At 46.1% G+C, this 21,203-nt stretch overlaps 1 protein-coding gene across 1 annotated transcript in view; it reads left to right on the forward strand.

Moving 5' to 3' along the window:
* The first annotated feature begins 9,545 nt into the window (after positions 1-9,545).
* AHR (aryl hydrocarbon receptor) overlaps positions 9,546-21,203 on the forward strand; it is a 229,663-nt gene continuing 218,005 nt past the window's right edge. The window contains exon 1 of the mRNA XM_063921737.1: positions 9,546-10,017. Within this exon, the coding sequence (XP_063777807.1) occupies positions 9,962-10,017 (56 nt within the window). The 5' untranslated portion in view covers positions 9,546-9,961. The remainder of the gene's footprint in view (positions 10,018-21,203) is intronic.

The raw sequence follows: 21,203 nt of genomic DNA on the forward strand, positions 1-21,203 counted from the left end.
GACGTCTTCGGCGCTCAGCAGGAGTTAAACGGGAACGGCCAAGTTGCATGGGCTCATCTTTAGATGGTGACAGTTGACGAGGAGGAGGAGCAGAAGATTTTGGAGCAGATGATCTTCCACGCTCAGTTGCTCTCTCTCTGAAACGTAAATCAACTTTCGTGCAGAGTGAAATTAGCTCATCTAACTTAGAAGGTAAGTCTCTGGTAGCTAACTCATCTTTAATACGCTCAGATAAGCCATGCCAGAATGCAGCATACAGGGCCTCGTCGTTCCATGCCAGTTCGGACGCCAGGATCTGGAACTGTATCAGATATTGTCCTACAGTACGTGACCCCTGGCGTAAACGGAGAATCTCGGATGAAGCTGAGGTTACCCGGCCTGGCTCGTCGAAGATGCGCCTGAATGTTGACACGAAGGCAGTGTAGGAAGATAGCAGGGTGTCGGACCTCTCCCATAACGGTGATGCCCAATCAAGGGCTGAGCCACTGAGAAGAGAAATAATGTAGGCAATTTTTGTACGGTCACTGGGAAAATTGCCAGGTTGTAGCTCAAACTGAATCTCACACTGGTTGAGAAATCCCCTGCAGAATCTTGGAGATCCGTCAAATTTTGCTGGCGTTGGAAAATGAAGACGTGGAGCAGAAATGGGTAAGGTGGGTGGGGTTATAGCTGGAGTCACTGTGGTTGACGCACCAGACGCGCCTGATCCACGGAGAGTTGTCTGAATCCCATCCAGCCGAGTAGAGAGATCCTGGAGACAGCGGATGATGTGGCCCTGTGCAGCCTCCTGATGTTCTAGTCGGGCTGCCAGTTCTTGCATCGGCCTGGCCGCTTGATCCTGGTCTCCGGCTGGATTCATTAGGTCAGTGCTTACTGTCACAACTGAGGGCCTGAGCTGACGGGAGGCAGCCTCAGTTGTAGGGGCTGAGATGTACCGGAACCTGGGAGGTTGTATCAGACCCCTGGACATGTAAGTAACATAAATAATAACTGCCCGAAGGCGTGACCACGACAACTTGGATAAAAGTCAATGATGTTTATTATGACAACTCCGCAACACAGCAGCAGTAAAAGAAAACGTAAAAGTCAGCAAAGAATAAATACAGTTCCTGGGTACTACAGGATGGCAGGAGCCACAGGGCACTGGTAGTGTGAGATAGTTCTTATGATCTTCTAGATGGAAAGTCCTTACCAGGCCCGACTGTAGCAATGGAGATAACCCAGGATTGTGCCAGCTGGTGTTCCAGGAAAAGCTGGGTTGCTGAAGATAAAACAGCTGCTGTGGATACTGGCTGGAACCAGACTGTTGTTAGCACGGAGTGGATACTGGCTGGAACCAGTTAAATAATAAATGAACTTGGGAGCGATGAAATATGAACTGAAATGTAGAACTTGAGAGCGGAGAAATAATAATACCGGTGGAGAGTGGTAAAGTGTAGAAAGGACACCGGCCCTTTAAGGGAAGCTGTACTCTGCTGGAAGCTGAGCTGGAAGCAGGTAATGTTGTAGCTGGAAACAGATGAATCCACAATGGATTGGAGAGTCAGGCTACACCGCAGGTGGAATGCTGGTGCGGGTCTCTATGGTGGAAGTCTTGAGACAGGAGCTGGAACCTGGAAGACAATCACAGGAGAGAGACAAACAGGAACTAGGTTTGACAACCAAAGCACTGACGCCTTCCTTGCTCAGGCACAGTGTATTTATACCTGCAGCAAGGAAGGGATTGGCTAGGCAATTATGCAGATTATCAATACTGAGAACAGATTGGTGGAAATGATCAACTGACAGAATCCAAGATGGCTGCGCCCATGCAGACACTTGGAGGGAAGTTTGGTTTGTAATCCATGTGGTAATGAAAACAGTAATGGCGGCGCCGGCCACCGGAGACAGGAGGCGCCAGGCTGACAGATGCACATCCAACCACGCGGACACAGCGGAGGCCGCGGCTGACGTAATCGCCACTCAGACACTCTGCATGCAGAAGTTCAGGGACGGCGGCGGAGGCCGCGGGAGACGCCATGCCAGGTGTAATATGGCGTTTACTGTGACAGCGTCCCAGAGTGACAGGAGAGGATACAGGAATGTACACATCAGGATAACAGATGGGATCCGGTCCTGGAGCGCTGAGCCAGCCTTAGGAGGCATCTGATGGGTAAGAAATGGCGTCCAGATACCCGGATCGTGACATAAAGTCACAGCGCTGACAACCAGGCGGCTTTACAAAGGATGATTTGCCCAAGCAGTCCCAGGAACAGTGTAGCTGAGAGAAATGGTGCCCAAATACTGACAGGGAGTGAGGGAGAGACAGATATGCTGCTCCAGGGCAGGAACATTTGCTGGAAATGGCGCCCTGGGGCTGGGGGAGGGGATCCAGGTCTAAGCCTTATCCCCTCTGCTGGCAAAACCACCAGGTACTGCGGGCTACACATAAAAAAGTTTTAAGGGAAAACCTGACCTGCACCCATGCCCTGGTGATCTAGTGGGATCGCCTGTACTGCCACAGTGTCCACCGCCAGCGCGCGCGGCACGCCTCCCACCGGCCGCGCCGGATCGCGATAAAGTACGGGTCCCACTCACCACCTCCCGAAGCGCGGCCACGCGATCCCGGAGAGCCCCCCGTCGTGTGTGCCTGACCAGAAGAAAACCGGAGCCTCCTGCTGTAGTTACCCGGCAACCAGGGCTCGGGAGTCTATAGCGCCGCTGGGGAGAGATGGAGCTGCAGCAGTGAATGTCACTAGACATGTACACACTGCTACAGCCCTTGAAGTCTTCACTTTTCTTCTCAAAAAAGCTCTTCTTAGGACTGCCCAGAGCAGCCCCTCTGTTATGTGCCTGCTATCTGCGGCACCAACTACAAAACTTAGCTCCTGTGCAGGGAGGCGGGGTTAAAGAGGAGGCGGCGCTATGCATTCTGGGAACAGTCAAAGCTTTTGAGCCTGTTGGTGCCTCGGATCAAGATCCTACTCTACACCCCTATGTCTTTCCTTGTGGAGCCCAGTGTACCCTGCAGCAGAAAACAGTTCTAAAAAGCTTGCATCAAATAAACAAATTCCTTATTCAATGTCATTTTCATGTTAATATGTACCTAATCTAGACTGCAATGCATTCCACTTCAGTTGTGTCACATATACTGTGCTGTTTACTCAGTACACTTATGGGTCCTACACACTGGCAGATCCGCCGCAGAGCTGCCTGACGGCGGATACGGCCGACGGGCGACCTGGCGGCGTGGGGGCGAGGTGAAGTTACTTCGCTCCCCCCCGTCACCCGGCTCCATAGCAATGCATGCTAATATGGATAATCTCGTCCATATTGGCCTGCATGTATAAGCGACGGGGCACCAACGATTAACGAGTGCAGGGCCGCGCATCGTTAATCGTTGGTGCCTACACACTGCACGATATGAACGAGTTTGGTTATATCGTGCATGTTACCTGCCAGTGTGTAGGGACCTTTAGAACTGGCGAGCAGAATGGTTGGATCTCATCCTCGTTCAATAAGTGTTGCTTCAGTAACTTTTTCACAAATACAATATTATTACTATTTACTTACATAGTCCCAACCAGGGGCACATCAAGAGAGGAGGAGGACCGAGTGCAGTCTCTGTCCGGACCCTCTCCTCTCTAGCCAGCAGAGCAACAGACTGGGCACTAGGGTCACTAGGAGACCCAAGCGCTGTCTCAGAGTCTAATGCACATGAGCAGGTCTCTGGAAAAATGGCACGATGCCCATTTTCCAGAGACCTCCCCACTACGCATGCACAAAACACCGGGAAAATGGACGCCATGCAACGTCAATTGCTATATATCAATGGTTTTGCCTTAGATGTCGGAGATCAAATGGTTCTCCATTGATGGCACAGAGCCCTGCAGTGTTTTTTTATCCTCCCATGCACTGGGACGCAGAGCATAGCTCTGCCGCCACAACTCTGATTGGCTCGCTGCCCAGTAACTAATAGAGTAGGGATGACAATTGGTGGGTGAAACAATTGATGGCTTCCCCTTTCAATGGTTGCATACCATCGAGGTTACCCACCAATGGTACCATCGATGGTTAATCCACTGATGGCCAGCTCTACACCAAGGGTAGTGGTACAAAACCAACCTTCTAAAGGTTAAGGGGTATATGCAATTGCGGTCGAATTCCCGAAATTGTCGAATTTCGGGAATTTTTCACCAAAAAAAAAAAAATCGACAATGCAATTCATTACTTTCCGACAAAAAAACGGACTTTCAAAATTCGACTTTTTGAAATTCGACTTTTGACAAATTCGACTTTTTTGCAATGATACACATGCTGCAATTCGACCAAAGTCTATTCAATGGAAGTTTGGAAATTCGACAACAGTGCTTTTAGACAGTAAATTCGTCATTTTCAATCCGCCACACTTTGGAGGGTGAAACTAATAAAAAAAATTTAAAACATGTTTTTTTGTGTTTTTTTTTTCTTGGTAATATCATATCTATTTATATTAGAATGGATTAGGTACTTTAGGTTTGTCTTTTTTGGAGGCACAAGTATTATTTATATATTTTTAAAAATAATATATATATATTTTTTTTTGGATGGAATGGTAAAATCCCTGAAAAAAATGGCGTGGGGTCCCCCCTCCAAAGCATAACCAGCCTCGGGCTCTTCGAGCTGGTCCTGGTTCTAAAAATGCGGGGGGGAAATTGACAGGGGTTCCCCCGTATTTTTAAAATTAGCACCGGGCTCTGCGCCTGATGCTGGTGCAAAAAATACGGGGGACAAAAAGAGTAAGGGTCCCCCGTATTTTATACACCAGCATCGGGCTCCACTAGCTGGACAGATAATGCCACAGCCGGGGGTCACTTTTATACAGCGCCCTGCGGCCGTGGCATTAAATATCCAACTAGTCACCCCTGGCCGGGGTACCCTGGGGGAGTGGGGACCCCTTCAATCAAGGGGTCCCCCCCCCAGCCACCCAAGGGCCAGGGGTGAAGCCCGAGGCTGTCCCCCCCATCCAAGGGCTGCGGATGGGAGGCTGATAGCCTTGAGAAAAATGTCAGAATATTGTTTTTTCCAGTAGTACTACAAGTCCCAGCAAGCCTCCCCCGCAAGCTGGTACTTGGAGAACCACAAGTACCAGCATGCGGGAGAAAAACGGGCCCGCTGGTACCTGTAGTTCTACTGGAAAAAAAATACGCACACGCACACCGTGAAAGTAAAACTTTATTTCATACGTCGACACACACATACTTACCTATGTTCACACGCCGACATCGGTCCTCTTCTCCAAGTAGAATCCAGGGGTACCTGAAAAGAAAAGATAAATACACTCACCTCATCCATGTTCCAGAGGTAAATCCACGAACTTGTCAAAAAAACAAACCGGACACCCGTACCACACGGACTGAAAGGGGTCCCATGTTGACACATGGGACCCCTTTCCACGAATGCAGAGAGACCCCCCGTGACAGCTGTCACTGAAAGGTCTCGTAAGCCAATCAGCGAGCGCAACGTCCTTGCACTCTGCTGATTGGCTCTGTGCACGTCTGAGCTGACAGCGCATCGCAAAGCCTCTCCATTATATTCAATGGTGGGAACTTTGCGGCTAGCGGTGGGGTCACCCGCCGGTCAGCGGCTGACCGCGGGTAACCCCACCGCTGACGGCAAACTTCCCACCATTGAAAGTAATGGGAGAGGCTTTGCGATGCGCTGTCTGAGGTCACACGCGCACAGCCAATCAGGTGAGCGCCACGGAAGTAGCGCTTCCTGATTGGCTGAAGGGACCTCAGTGACAGGAGTCACGTGGTGTCCCGGCATTCGGGGAAATGGGTCTGATGTGTCAACATGGGACCCCTTTCATTCCGGCATGGTACGGGTGTTCGTGTTTTTTTTTTAACAAGTACGTGGATTATCTCCCGGACACTGGATTGAGGTGAGTCTAATTTTTTTCACAGGTACCTCGGATCGTCGGAGACTGTGGCAGTCGGCGTGTCAACATAGGTAAGTATGTGTGTGTCGGCAGTGTGTAATAAAGTTGTACTTGTCACGGTGTGTGTCTCCTGTTTTTATTTGGGTATTTTTTCCCCAGTAGTACTACAGGTACCAGCGGGCCCGTTTTTCTCCCGCATGCTGGTACTTGTGGTTCTCCAAGTACCAGCTTGCGGGGGAAGCTTGCTGGGACTTGTAGTACTACTGGAAAAAACAATATTCTGTCATTTTACTCAAGGCTATCAGCCTCCCATCCGCAGCCCTTGGATGGGGGGGACAGCCTCGGGCTTCACCCCTGGCCCTTGGGTGGCTGGGGGGGGGGACCCCTTGATTGAAGGGGTCCCCACTCCCCCAGGGTACCCCGGCCAGGGGTGACTAGTTGGATATTTAATGCCACGGCCGCAGGGCGCTGTATAAAAGTGACCCCCGGCTGTGGCATTATCTGTCCAGCTAGTGGAGCCCGATGCTGGTGTATAAAATACGGGGGACCCCTACTCTTTTTGTCCCCCGTATTTTTTGCACCAGCATCAGGTGCAGAGCCCGGTGCTGGTTTTAAAAATACGGGGGATCCCCTGTCAATTTTTTCCCCGCATTTTTAGAACCAGGACCAGCTCGAAGAGCCCGAGGCTGGTTATGCTTTGGAGGGGGGACCCCACGCCATTTTTTCCCGTGTTTTTCCCGTTTTTTTAATTCGCGGCAAAATCCGGTAAATCTGCCGTTTTTCGCCCGCGGGACTGTCGAATCCGTTTTTCATTGAATATGGTGAATTCCGGCAGCCACCTGCCGGAATTCACCTGTCGAATTGTGTCAAATTAAAAAACGGCGATAATTTGTCGCGATTCGCCGTGAATTGCATATACTCCTAAGCTCGTTGCAACCAACCAGCTTCTAGCTGTCATTTGATAGACTGTACTTGATACATAATAGCCAGAGGTTGATTGGATGCTATGAGCAACTTTGCCCATACTTGTCCTCTTCAGAAAATTTTATATACAGATGCTCCCCACTTAACGACCGAGTTCCGCTACTACGACAAGGTCGCTTAACGAGGATCCACATACTTAATACAGGTAATCGGTTTTATTTATTCAGAATACAGAAAAGATCTAAAGCAGCGGTCGCCAACCCGTCGCTCGCGATTGACGTGTAGCTCGCAGCCGCACTCCGGGTCGACCCGTGCTGGCTGCTGCCTAACTTCGGGGGGGGGGAGTCCGCAATTGACTCCCCCCGGTCGGTCTGTAGCACTCCTCCGCCGCAGAGGAGACAGACACCAGAGGTCATATTAGCGTCTGTCAGGCAGCACAGCTATATACGCGACAGTGCCAGGAGCACTCAGCACTGGCGCTCCCGGCACTTCCACTACACCCCTGTAATGAGCATTACACCCCTGGCAGCTAGACCCCTGACAGCGAGCATGACATGCACAGTATTACACCCCTGACAGCGAGCTTGACATGCAGAGCATTACACCCCTAGCAACTAGACCCCTGACAGCGAGCATGACATGCAGAGCATTACACCCCTAGCAACTAGACCCCTGACAGCGAGCATGACATGCAGAGCATTACACCCCTGGCAACTAGACTCCTGTCAGCGAGCATGATATGCACAGCATTACACCCCTGACAGCGAGCATGACATGCAGAGCATTACACTCCTGGCAACTAGACTCCTGTCAGCGAGCATGACATGCACAGCATTACACCCCTGACAGCGAGCATGACATGCAGAGCATTACACTCCTGGCACAAGAAACCTCAAAACGAGCATGACACGCAGAGCATTAGACCCCCGGCAACGAGCATGACACCCAGAGCATTACACCCCAGACAACAAGACTCCTGGCAATGAGCATGACACACAGAGCATTACACCCCTGGCAATGACCATTACACCCCTGGCAACAAGCAGGGCACCCAGAGCATGAAACCCCTGGCAATGAGCATGAGACCCCTGATGAGCAGGTCATTTAAAATTAATTAGAAGCCTTACTATGGGGCATAATGTGTAATGCGCATTACGGTGTGTAGCATAATGTATCACGGGCATTGCAGTAGGTGGTATAATGTGTCAGGCATTACGGTGTGGGGCATAATGTGTCAGGGGCATTGCGGTGTGTGACATAATATGTCACGGGCATTACAGTGTGTGGAATGTGTCAAGAGCACTGCGGTGTGTGGAATAATGTGTAACGGGCATTACGGTGTGCGGCATATTGTATAAGTGGCATTACTGTGTGTGGTATAATGTGTCATGGTCATTATGGTGTGTGGCATAATGTGTAAGGGGTATTACTATAAGGAGGAAAAATCACAAATGATGTAAGGGGCATGAATCAGGATTTTTTCCTGCGGTGGCCAATGTCTGGGCGTGCTGGTTGCAAAACTGGGGTATAAGGTATTCTTTTCCTGCAATATCACGCCCCTTGCAGTGAGGCCACACTCTCTTTTTGGAGCACGCGCACCCAAGGCGCACGCTAATTCTTTACTTTTAATATAGCAATGGGAGGGGGCGCCAGAAACTTTTTTGGCAGGTGTGCAAAATGTATAGCGCGCCAGCAGCCATTCTAGCACTGCATTTTTTTCCAAAAACTTTAGTAGCTCCTCAGGAGGTTTAATTTTTCTCAAGTAGCTCACACCCCAATTAAGGTTGGAGACCACTGGTCTAAAGGAAACTTAAGCTAGGAGGCTGGTGATCCGGTCTCTAAGTCGACCTTCAATACCACACCCAGGAGGCTGATCACCATCCTGTCATGATGATGGGCATATTTTCATATGGAGTCCCGGGTCTGTAGTCACCATTGCTAACCTGCCCATAAAAAAGCTATGACATCTGGGAGTCAATCCAATTGACTGCGATATTATCGTAGCTGCCAATCAGCGCGGCAGCAGCTGCACTCCACGGCGGCATGAATTTGCACAAAATTGCTCACCACCCAATAAAGGTTTTGTGCAAATTGGGGCTTATTCGGGGTCATGAAGGGCGCAACATCGGGGGTCACTGCCGGGGTTTAAAAGCTGTTGCAATTGGAACGGCATTTCGCTCCCTTCGAAGGCAATTGGATTAACCTCAAGAAGGTCTGCCTGATATAAACTCTGAGGTATATATTATCGCAACCAACTGGATTGACCCCTTTGTCTCCATAGTACCCTTTACTACCACTCACTACCAGTGATACGCAGGAGGAGCGTCTGACAGCGCCATACACCGAAATAAGGGGGTAATTCCAAGTTGATCGCAGCAGGAATTTTTTTTTAGCAGTTGGGCAAAACCATGTGCACTGCAGGGGGGGCAGATATAACATGTGCAGAGAGAGTTAGATTTGGGTGGGTTATTTTGTTTCTGTGCAGGGTAAATACTGGCTGCTCTATTTTTACACTGCAATTTAGATTGCAGATTGAACTCACCCCACCCAAATCTAACTCTCTCTGCATATGTTATATCTGCCCCCCCCTGCAGTGCGCATGGTTTTGCCCTACTGCTAAAAAATTTCCTGCTGCGATCAACTTGGAATTACCCCCTAAGTACATATGAATGACGTCATCTCGCCCACACAGTGTGAGCCCTGTACTGACAGCCCCCAGTAGCGGCAGGAGACAGCGCACCCACTGTGCATGCGCCGGGATATCCGTCCGTCGCCAGCCGCTGCCCATGACGCGGCCTCTGAGCATGCGCCCTGGCCTGGCACGGGGAAGTATGCCGTGCGCCTGCGCAGTGTCTCCCGAGGCTGCCTGTCGCCAGTAGTGGTGTCTCAGTGTGCAGCAGAAGGAGCGGAGGAGGAAGAGCAGCTCCGGCCGGGCAGTGCCCATCACCTCTCGCCGCCAGCAGGGAAGTCTCTCCGGGCTGTCACCTCGCCAGCACCGCGGGCTCGCCGCTTCCTTACTGGATCCGGTCTCTCACTGGGATTTGTAGCTGAGCTGTGACCCCTATTTCGGCCTGTCAGGCAGGAGGGGAGCGGGAGCCATTACTTACGCCCCCGGCTGTCCGGTGCTTGAGGAGTGGCATGAACACCAACATCATGTACGCCAGCAGGAAGAGGCGAAAACCCGTCCAGAAAACGTGAGTCACCCCCTCCCTGTACTTCCCTTCCTGAGTGCAGGCTGTCCGAGGTCCCCCAACCCCACAAGTGCCCACCTAGGCCCTGCAGCTAGCCCTGAGGCACCCAGCAGCTCTATAGGCACACACACGCCAAGGAATAACCTGCATTACCCAAGTAAACTGCCCTCAGCTGCTGGGGTGCTGTATACATGGGCAAAGGCTGGCATGGGGCACCCACTGGGGCATGTCTGAGGAACCTGCTCTCATTTGCTGGGGTGCTCTATACATGGACAGAGGCTGGCATGGGGCACCCACTGGGGCATTTCTGAGGAACCTGCTCTCATTTGCTGGGGTGCTGTATACAAGGGCAGAGGCTGGCATGGGGCACCCATAAAGTAATGTCTGAGGAACTTGCTCTCAGTTGCTGAGGTGCTGTATACATGGGCAGAGGCTGGCATGGGGCACCCATAAAGTCATGTCTGAGGAACCTGCTCTCATTTGCTGGGGTGCTGTATACATGGGCAGAGGCTGGCATGTGGCACCCATAAGGTCATGTCTGAGGAACCTGCTCTAATTTGCTGACATGCTGTATACAAGGGCAGAGGCAGGCATGGGGCACCCACTAGGTCATGTCTGAAGAACTTGCTCTCAGCTGCTGCAGGGGCTGCCAGTGGGTACCCACTGGGTAATGTCTGCTAGGGTTCTGTAGTGCAGGAGAGGGGCATTAGGTGTAGTAGCAGCTCCAACTGTTATTACTTTTCTGTTTTAATGGTAAGACTAGGTTGGCCAAATGTTGAAAATTATTTTTTACTTTTTATATTTACCTTATTTTTAATTAAATTTAAGTCTGTTTATTAATTTAATTGGACTTGTGTGTTTGCCTTTTCTTTCTTTACTGAACCAGTGACGCTGAGCAGAGGCGTCATTGGTAATGGAGACTGTACAATTTTAAAGCAATGAGATGAAAATCTCCATATGCAAAAAAGAGGCGTCCATTTCGCTGTCTGTGTCTCTATCTGGCTAGCTATGTACTTTCTTGATAATGTTTAGTCAGAATAAAATGTTGCACTTTATCAGTGTGGTCACCCACAATGTGATATGTGATGCTCAAACCAAATATATATACAGTATATTTATTATTATTATTTTTTTTTTCTATCCTCCTTGTGGTTAAATGTTACTTCAGCATATTAGTATGAAGGCTTCAGGATGACTATTTGGGTGAAAAACTAAATTTTTAAGAGCACCTTGTGCAAAAATTGATGTTTGGGTATTTGTTTATGGCTGAAGTAAGAGGATAAGGATGCGAAGACATACACCGTATTCTTCACTGTTCTGTGATGTGTCACCGAGCAACACATTGCAAACCTGGGAGAGAGTAAAGAGTTAATGTTTACACTCCACTCTAGGGGAAATAATGTAATATGACTGACCTATACGTTGGAAAGTGGGCCATATTTTAGGAAGGAAATAAGGCGTCACTCTATATAATATAGAAACAAGATTTTGATTGTGCTGTAAAATAATTAGTGAAAGCTAAAAACAAACGAAATCATTAAGCACGTCTATCTTAACTCTTGTGCTTCTGTCCAATCCCCCTATGCTGGACCCGTCAGTCTGTGATACAGCGTTCTGTAAATTAGAAGACCTTTTGAGCATATTTATGTGATGTTTTTCTAGAACTGCACCACCCCTTATTGTTTGCAGATTAACTTCTCCTTCCCTCTTACTCACTAATGCTGTTACTCTACAATATACAATTGCATATTCTTTATGCTGCTAGAGTGTTAAACCACAAAAATGCTTAATGTGCAAAAAAACAAAACAACTTTTTTTTCCTTTTTTGTAATTGAGGGGAAATACTATCTGCCTTCCCTATCTTGTGTGGTCAGACCTCTCTTGGGTCCTTGCTGCCATGCTTGATAGAGGTGATGACTTTTGAGACCATAGCTGTGACGATGCCCCTGTAGCAGCTATGGAATCCAGTCACATTGCTGGGCCGAGGGGAACATGAAAAACGCATGCAAAATTATAAAACTCGTTACAAATCCTTTTTTTCCCAGCAGTTTGTAGCCTATTTTCTTATTGCAAATCAACAAGTAAAAAGTAGCAGTACCAGGCATGCATGTTTTAATGCAACTCCTGCCATGTGGCCTTTAAAAATGTTTCTGCACTATGTAGTGGTACAGTAGTTGTGTGGCATGAAAGCTAACACATTTGTGTTTAAGTAAACGTCTGTTACAGACAGTTACCCAAGTACATGGAAAAGTTATTCTGCTCCTTGTCTGTTAATTGAAGTAATTATACATTTTCATGAATGTGTTTTGTTTTTTCCCGTGGGGGGCATAACCATCTAATGCAGTGGTTCCCAAACTGTGTGCCGTGGCTCCCTGGGGTGCCTCGGGACACTTGAAGGGGTGCCTTGAATTGGTGGTCCAGGACCAATTCAAATTATTTATGGTCAATATAAGAGGCAAAACTAGTGCTGGTGGCTGCCAGTCATAAAATATGGGGACAAACAGAAGCAAATCTCGACCCTCACCACACAATTGAGCCCAAGGATGAAATATAAACACAATCTACTTAATGTAATATTTCTTTCTAAATTTCTCAATAAGAAATGTTTGTCCTAGGGGTGCCGTGAAAAAAATTCTGATACTCTAGGGCGCCGTAACTCAAAAAAGTTTGGGAACCACTGATCTAATGTGTAGTTCTCCGGCCTCTTGAACTTGTAAAATGTATCCTGTTTCCCTTAGTGCAACTACAAGATGAGTAATGTAAATATCAGAACAATGAATTTATGAAATAGTTGTAAAATGCACACGCATATTTTGTCTATAGTCTGGAGATTGCATCTATCCCAGTCTCAGATTTCTTACAACTAAAGCATGTAGCAAAACCTCTGGTTCTATTTTTTTTATTTTTATTTTCTTAAGAGAAATTGCTACACTATTGCAGTAACGTGTGATGGTGTCTTTTTAAACTGGCAACCGATGTAATGAAATGTTTTACCTACAATCTGTTTTGAAGATTGAAATTTTTTTTTAATTCAAAATTTTGTTATTGTTTTAATAAGCTTAGTGTTGTATAGCGTTGCATTGAGTGTCTCATTTTTGCAGCATGTATGATCAATCTCTTTTGTGCCACTCTCGCAGACTGCGGTGGGAGATTTTCATGTCCGAGCTTGTAGGATGATACCACAGTTTGTCATCCTGATGTTTAGAAACATTTTTATTTTTATTTTATTTTTTATAGTTTTGTGTTTTGACGGTACCTGAGTGGGTGAGCTGCCGGGAAACGTCCAAAATAGTCACATTGTGACGCCTTAATTATTGGATGCAGTTTCAAAACAATGAGTCTACTATGTGGGAGGAGCATATTGACTAAACATGCTTTTGTTGCTAATGCCTATAACGAAGGATCATGTCTACCTGTTACATTGTTAAAAAAATATTTCCAACATTTTCAAAGTTACTGCTGTAGATAAATTACATAAATCGTGGTTATTTGTTAGGAAAACAGGGTTATTAGAAATTTAAATTTATATTACATCCTCATGTAATGTTTTATAGCTTATTTCATAGATTATGTGTAGATATAGTCATTGTTTTAGTAACACAAATGCGTTAGCTCATACTTCTATATGACTCAAAAACATCAGTAAATAGAATTCTTTTACTTGCCATGTGGTATTGATTTGCTACAGTAATAGCCTTTAAATAAAAATGTTATGACTGCATTTTTTTTTTAGTGCTCCTTCAGCTATTTTTTCTTTTAAAGTGTTAAGTTACTGATACAGTCCCAGATTATCTTTGTGTTGCTTTTACAGCAAGTGCTTTTCCAAATATTGTAGATCATTTTGTTTGGTCGTGTTGGTGTCTTGTATTTTATATGTTTACATTTTTGGTGTATCTACCATATTCCTGTGTATTTGTTTTTATTAACAAAATGTGTTTATTCATTTAAAGTTCATCCATTTCAGTTGTAAGCATTTTTAAATAAGTCATAGTATATTTATTATTCTTGTACGCAATGTTTTATAACGCATGCTCATGACTTTTTATTTTTGTACAAATTGTTTTAGGCTTTTTTTATAAACTCTGCCCTGCTGAATTCATTGAATTGGTAATTTGTATATTGAGTGCCGCTTGTTCATTTCTTGTCTATTGATACTAATATCAGTTTAAGAAAAGTTTGTAGAAGCGTATACAGAGATGAAACGCTAGGGCCCCAGCATGAATTCAGTTCAGTGCTCACTGGCCAGCGATAGGTAATGCTTGCATAGTGGTGTGTTACAATGCGGCATGGGTGGGCCGACTGCCAAATGATATGTGAAAGCACGGCAAGCAGGTCTTTGGTCTTTATTTAGAAAGATTTTCAGGAATTGCAATCTTAAAGCAATACTCTCCACCGGTACACACTTCCTCTAGCAAGCGAGACACATTTTCACAGGTCGTTTTCCAATGCATGAACGTCTGCTTTAAGTCAACTGCTTCTAGACCCTCCTCTACTTCTGCTCCCAGTTCCTGTTCTCCATTTATTAAGTGCCTTGACATTGTGCATGACATCAGTAATTCTGAACTTGCTCATTGCCAAGGTCTTTTTTTTATTTTTATTTTTTTAGATTCAATTAGCTGTGCTTTGCTTTTGTAACTAGCTTGTTATGGGTGTGGAAAACAGCAGGGATTACACAAAGGAGCTATGTACTGTTTAACAGAGTTGTGTACACACTACGGGCTGTGAAGCATTTAAAAAGCAAAATATCTATGAAAGACAAATGTGCCTTGATGGTAAAACCTTGTTCTTATCTGCTGTATTATTGCATTTCTACCTTGTACAGTTTTCAGTTTGTTTATTTAGAGATGCCAGTGAAGAAAGTCTGTTTATGAGCTGTGTACGGGCTATAGAGGGTTTAGTAGGTTGGTAAATGGAAATACTCATAAGACTTGGGTTTATTTTTTTGTAGAAGGATCCAGTTCACACCCTCACATTGAATGGTAATAGTTACTGTATACTAGTTTTGAGCTGGCATTGCTAGAAGGAATAATCCAAACCAGCGGTTATGCCAGACACGCACGGACCAACCCTGCCACGTTGGGACAGAATCTGTGCCCAATTCCTCCACATGCACCTGACTGAAAATGAGGGTGTGCCGCATACACATGTTGTATGCTCTAGTTCCAAGCGTGTTTAGTGTGACAAGTTACAAGAGAGATGTATATAGGTGTATTGTATTCACTCTTAGCACCCTGCACCTAAACAGTGAGGAAGACCTATTTTCATTTTGATGGGAACATTTTTAGGCGTGAAGTATTGCTACTGTAGCTGTAGTAATACATCACGTATACAATTTTGCCCTTAAAAGTAAAAATGTGCCCTCCACACTGATTAGGCGCATGGTGCTAGAATGAACTCTAGTGTATATAATTTTTGCACCATGTCACATGATTATCGGTGTGTGTGTATGTGTGTATAGACTCCAAATACATCGTACAAGCAGCGGCACTCAGAGACTTAGGTAAGTGAAAAAATGTGAAAATTTTGGTTCACCTTGACAAAGGGGCGGGTGTGCCCCGAAACGTTGGCCTGACCATATTGTAATATGGATTAAATTTTCACATTTTTTCACTTACCTAAGTCTCTGAGTGCCGCTGCTTGTACGATGTATTTGGAGTATTAATCATTTCCAGAGGGCACCGGAGCAAATTTTCTAAGAGAGGTGAGTGCCGGTCCTACATGCCATATATATATATATATATATATATATATATATATATATATATATATATATATATATATATATATATATATATATATATATATATATTCTAATGAAACGTGAGAGACAGGTATAATTCTACATACGATTTCAGCTCTATTAATGTGCTTAAATTAAAAATTGCTTTGATAGAGGAATTCGTTTGAGGACCAGCGAAATGTAAAACATGTGAGAACACTTATAGTTTACATTTATATCAAAAGTCAAGGTACATATTTAAATATACTAATACAGGCATATTCAAATATAGAAATGTATTCAAATCTAATATATCTCATTCCATGAAAGTAATAATTATAACACTGTTTGCTATTTGAATAAACTGCATGGGACACACACCCTTAAATTGTACAAATACCCTTTTATTAGGCTGTAATAAGCCTTTTGGTAATGTTACAACTTTAATACATATGATTCCGGCAGATGATTCTCACTTTACACGTACCAATATAGATATTAAATGCCATAGGTGAACATTTTTGAAGATACAGCAACTTGTGCTCCCACAGAGATCCTGTGAAAGCTTCATCGAATAAATAAAAAAAAGTGTTAAGTGCACAATCGCACTTAAGCAAGCTGGCAGGATTATGCTGGAGCTCAGAGGATCCCGAGAGGTTTTAAAATGACATTACAACCGTTTTTATGCTGAATCTCTTCTGACCAAGTGGCAACAGGTTTTTTTTTTTGACATAATCGTAGCCTTATACACTCTGTTTTCAGTTTAACATAGAACAGAAGTGTTTTTATTGCAGTTTCACTTAATTAATCAAATTGTGTTGTCAACGGAATATGTTATATAGTAGAAACACAGCCAATGCTGTCAAAATTCAGCAGGGAACTTATGGAGAACAAATAAATGAGATTTAAATGAGACATGAGAGATTATGGAGCAAAGCAATTTTATAATATTTTACAGCTGATATGTGTGCATTTATGGTCAAAGACGGTACAGTAGAACAGAGGAGCAGCGGGCCTTATGCGAGATGCAGACAAAGGCGCAATTCCTGTGAGTTGGCTACTGGTTTTAAAGCAGCAATCATTCAAAAGGCAAAACGAGTACAGTAGTTCTTGCCATTTGAATTATTATTGCCACTTTAAAAATATGGGCTAACTCACCAGAATCACGGCTTTGCCTGCATCTCACATGCTAATACATGAGGCCCACCACCTCCATTTTCTGATGGGTGACAGTCTATCGTCATTGATTCAGCTGTGCAGTGGAACATTTAGATGCACCGTCGACTTCATACTCTACTCGTGTGTCAATGCCACTATAAGAATATTTGACTCCAGAAACCAGCCACTGATCTGCTTGAATGATCCACAGCTAAAAATCAACAGTATTTGAAACAAAAAAAGAAATCTAAAGAGTTCAATCCACAGTACCTGGTCTCAAACCAAGAACTTCAGATATTGGATTAAATGCTTTAATAAGGGACTTTTGCCATAATGGAGTCAATCCCAATTCAGCGCGGATTGAATAGCGTCGGGAAGGAGCTCCCATTGCTATTTATTGCGGAGCGCTGTTATTTTGAACAACGCCAGTTCTCGCAGACTAAATGGTGTGTCCCTTGATGAAGTCTATCTGACGACACGCGTTGGCTTTCCCAGACTGCACCTCTCTAAAAAGATCATCTTCCTTTTTTTTAAAAAGTGTTTTTTGTTTTGTTTTTTACCCCTCTTGTTTTTTTTTTCTTCTTTCCGCCTTTTTTGTTATTACAATTTAATTGACTTTTAATTAACTTTAAAAGTGTCACCTTTTATTGATTGTTTGTCTAGCACTAGCCATTCTCAGTGCAATTCTTTTATTCTGTGCAATTTTATGTAATATACTGCACTTTTATTTGCTATATCTGTCTAAATGAATTCATGTTATACTTTTTCTCTGACGTCCTAAGTGGATGCTGGGACTCCGTAAGGACCATGGGGATTAGCGGCTCCGCAGGAGACTGGGCACAACTAAAGAAAGCTTTAGGACTACCTGGTGTGCACTGGCTCCTCCCACTAAGACCCTCCTCCAGACCTCAGTTAGATTCTTGTGCCCGGCTGAGCTGGATGCACACTAGGGGCTCTCCTGAGCTCCTAGAAAGAAAGTATATTTCAGGTTTTTTATTTTACAGTGAGATCTGGCAACAGACTCACTGCAGCGAGGGACTAAGGGGAGAAGAAGCGAACCTACCTAACTGGTGGTAGCTTGGGCTTCTTAGGCTACTGGACACCATTAGCTCCAGAGGGATCGACCGCATGGAACCGGCCATTGATGTTCGGTCCCGGAGCCGCACCGCCGGCCCCCTTACAGAGCCAGAAGCAAGAAGTGTTTCGGAAAATCGGCGGCAGAAGACTTCAGTCTTCACCAAGGTAGCGCACAGCACTGCAGCTGTGCGCCATTGCTCCTCATGCACACCTCACACTCCGGTCACTGATGGGTGCAGGGCGCTGGGGGGGGGGGCGCCCTGAGCAGCAATATAAACACCTTGCCTGGCAAAATCATCACAATATATAGCCCCAGAGGCTATATATGTGATTAATACCCCTGCCAGAATCCATAAAAAATCGGGAGAAAAGTCTGCGAAAAAGGGGCGGAGCTATCTCCCTCAGCACACTGGCGCCATTTTCTCTTCACAGTGCAGCTGGAAGACAGCTCCCCAGGCTCTCCCCTGTAGTTTTCAGGCTCAAAGGGTTAAAAAGACAGGGGGGGGGGGCACTAAATTTAGGCGCAATATTGTTTATACAAGCAGCTATTGGGGGAAAAATCACTCAGTTATAGTGTTTAATCCCTGCATTATATAGCGCTCTGGTGTGTGCTGGCATACTCTCTCTCTGTCTCCCCAAAGGACTTTGTGGGGTCCTGTCCTCAGTCAGAGCATTCCCTGTGTGTGTGCTGTGTGTCGGTACGGCTGTGTCGACATGTGGGATGAGGAAGGTTACGTGGAGGTGGAGCAGAGGCCGATAAATGGGATGTCGCCCCCTGTGGGGCAGACACCAGAGTGGATGGATAGGTGGAAGGTATTAACCGACAATGTCAACTCCTTACATAGAAGGCTGGATGACGTAAAACAGCTGTGGGACAGCCGGCTTCTCAGCCCGCGCCTGCCCAGGCGTCTCAAAGGCCATCAGGGGCTCAAAAAAGCGCCCGTTACCTCAGATGGCAGACACAGATGTCGACACGGAGTCTGACTCCAGTGTCGACGAGGTTGAGACATATACACAATCCACTAGGAACATCCGTTACATGATCTCGGCAATGAAAAATGTGTTACGCATTTCTGACATGAACCCAAGTACCACATAAAAGGGGTTTTATTTTTGGGGAGAAAAAACAGCCAGTGTTTTGTTCCCCCATCAGATGAATGAATGAAGTGTGTAAAGTAGCGTGGGTTCCCCCGATAAGAAACTGGTAATTTCTAAAAAGTTACTGATGGCGTACCCTTTCCCGCCAGAGGATAGGTCACGTTGGGAGATATCCCTTAGGGTGGATAAGGCGCTCACACGTTTGTCAAAAAAGGTGGCACTGCCGTCTTAGGATACGGCCACCTTGAAGGAGCCTGCTGATAAAAAGCAGGAGGCTATCCTGAAGTCTATATATACACACTCAGGTTATATACTGAGACCTGCAATTGCCTCAGCATAAATAGTGCTGCTGCAGCGTGGTCTGATACCCAGTCAGATAATATTAATACTCTAAGACAGGGATAATAGTTTGCTAACATAGAGCATATTAAAGACGTCGTCTTAGATATAAAGGATGCACAGAGGGATATTTGCTGGCTGGCATCCAGAATTAATGCAATGTCCATTCTGCCAGGAGGGTATTAGAAACCCGGCAGTGGACAGGTGATGCTGCCTATAAAAGGCACATGGAGATTCTGCCTTATAAGGGTGAGGAATTGTTTGGGGATGGTCTCTGGGACCTCGTATCCACAGCAACAGCTGGGAAGAATTTTTTTTACCTCCGGTTTCCTCACAGCCTAAGAAAGCACTGTATTTTCAGGTACAGTCCTTTCGGCTTCAGAAAAGCAAGCGGGTCAAAGGCGCTTCCTTTCTGCACAGAGACAAGGGAAGAAGGAAAAAGCTGCACCAGCAGCCAGTTCCCAGGATCAAAAATCTTCCCCCGCTTCCTCTGAGTCCACCGCATGACGTTGGGGCTCCACAGGTGGAGACAGGTGCGGTAGGGGCGCGTCTCGGGAACTTCAGGGACCAGTGGGCTTGCCCACAGGTGGATCCCTAGGTTCTGCAAATAGTATCACAGGGATACAGGCTGGAGTTCGAGGCGACTCCCCCTCGCCCTTACCTCACATCAGCCTTGCCTGCTGCCCTCGGAGAAAGGTAGTACTGGCGGCAATTCACAAGCTGTACTTCCAGCAGGTGAAATCAAGGTACCCCTCCTTCAACAAGGCCGGGGTTACTATTCCAAAATGTTGTGGTACCGAAACCAGACGGTTCGGTGAGACCCATTCTAAAATTGAAAGCCTTGAACACTTATATACGAAGGTTCAAGTTCAAAATGGAATCGCTCAGGGCGATTATTGCAAGCCTGGAGAATTTCATGGTATCACTGGACATCAAGGATGCTTACCTGCATGTCCCTATTTACCCTCTTCACCAGGAGTACCTCAAAATTGTGGTACAGGATTGTCATTACCAATACCAGACGTTGCCGTTGGTCTGTCCCCGGCACCGAGGTATTTACCAAGGTAATGGCCGAAATAATTATCCTGTACTTGGACGATCTCCTTATAAAGGCGAGGTCCAGGGAGCAGTTGTTCGGCGGAGTAGCACTATCTCGGGAAGTGCTACAACAGCACGGCTGGATTCTGAATATTCCAAAGTCGCAGCTGGTTCCTACGACGCGTCTACTGTTCCTGGGTATGGTTCTGGACACAGAACAGGATAAAAAGGGTTTCTCCCGGAGGAGAAGTCCAAGGAGTTGTCGTCTCTAGACAGAGACCTCCTAATACGTATACAGGTGTCGGTGCATCAATGCACGCGAGCCCTGGGAAGGATGGTAGCTTCTTACGAAGAAATTCCATTCGCCAGGTCCCATGCAAGGATTTTCCAGTGGGATCTGTTGGACAAGTGGTCCGGGTCGCTTCTTCAGATGCATCGGCGGATAACCCTGTCTCCAAGGGCCAGGGTGTCGCTGTTGTGGTGGCTGCAGAGTGCTCATCTTCTAGGGGGCCGCAGATTCGGCATACAGGACTGGGTCCTGGTGACCACGGATGCCAGCCTTCGAGGCTGGGGGGCAGTCACACAGGGAAGAAACTTCCAAGGCTATGGAGAAGTCAGGAGACTTCCCTACACATAAATATTCTGGAACTAAGGGCCATTTACAATGCCCTAAGTCAGGCTAGACCCCTGCTTCAACACCGGCCGGTGCTGATCCAGTCAGACAACATCACGGCGGTCGCTCATGTAAACCGACAGGGCG

Source organism: Pseudophryne corroboree, chromosome 5 (assembly GCF_028390025.1).
Source record: "Pseudophryne corroboree isolate aPseCor3 chromosome 5, aPseCor3.hap2, whole genome shotgun sequence".
In the NCBI taxonomy this organism is placed as follows: Eukaryota; Metazoa; Chordata; class Amphibia; order Anura; family Myobatrachidae; genus Pseudophryne; species Pseudophryne corroboree.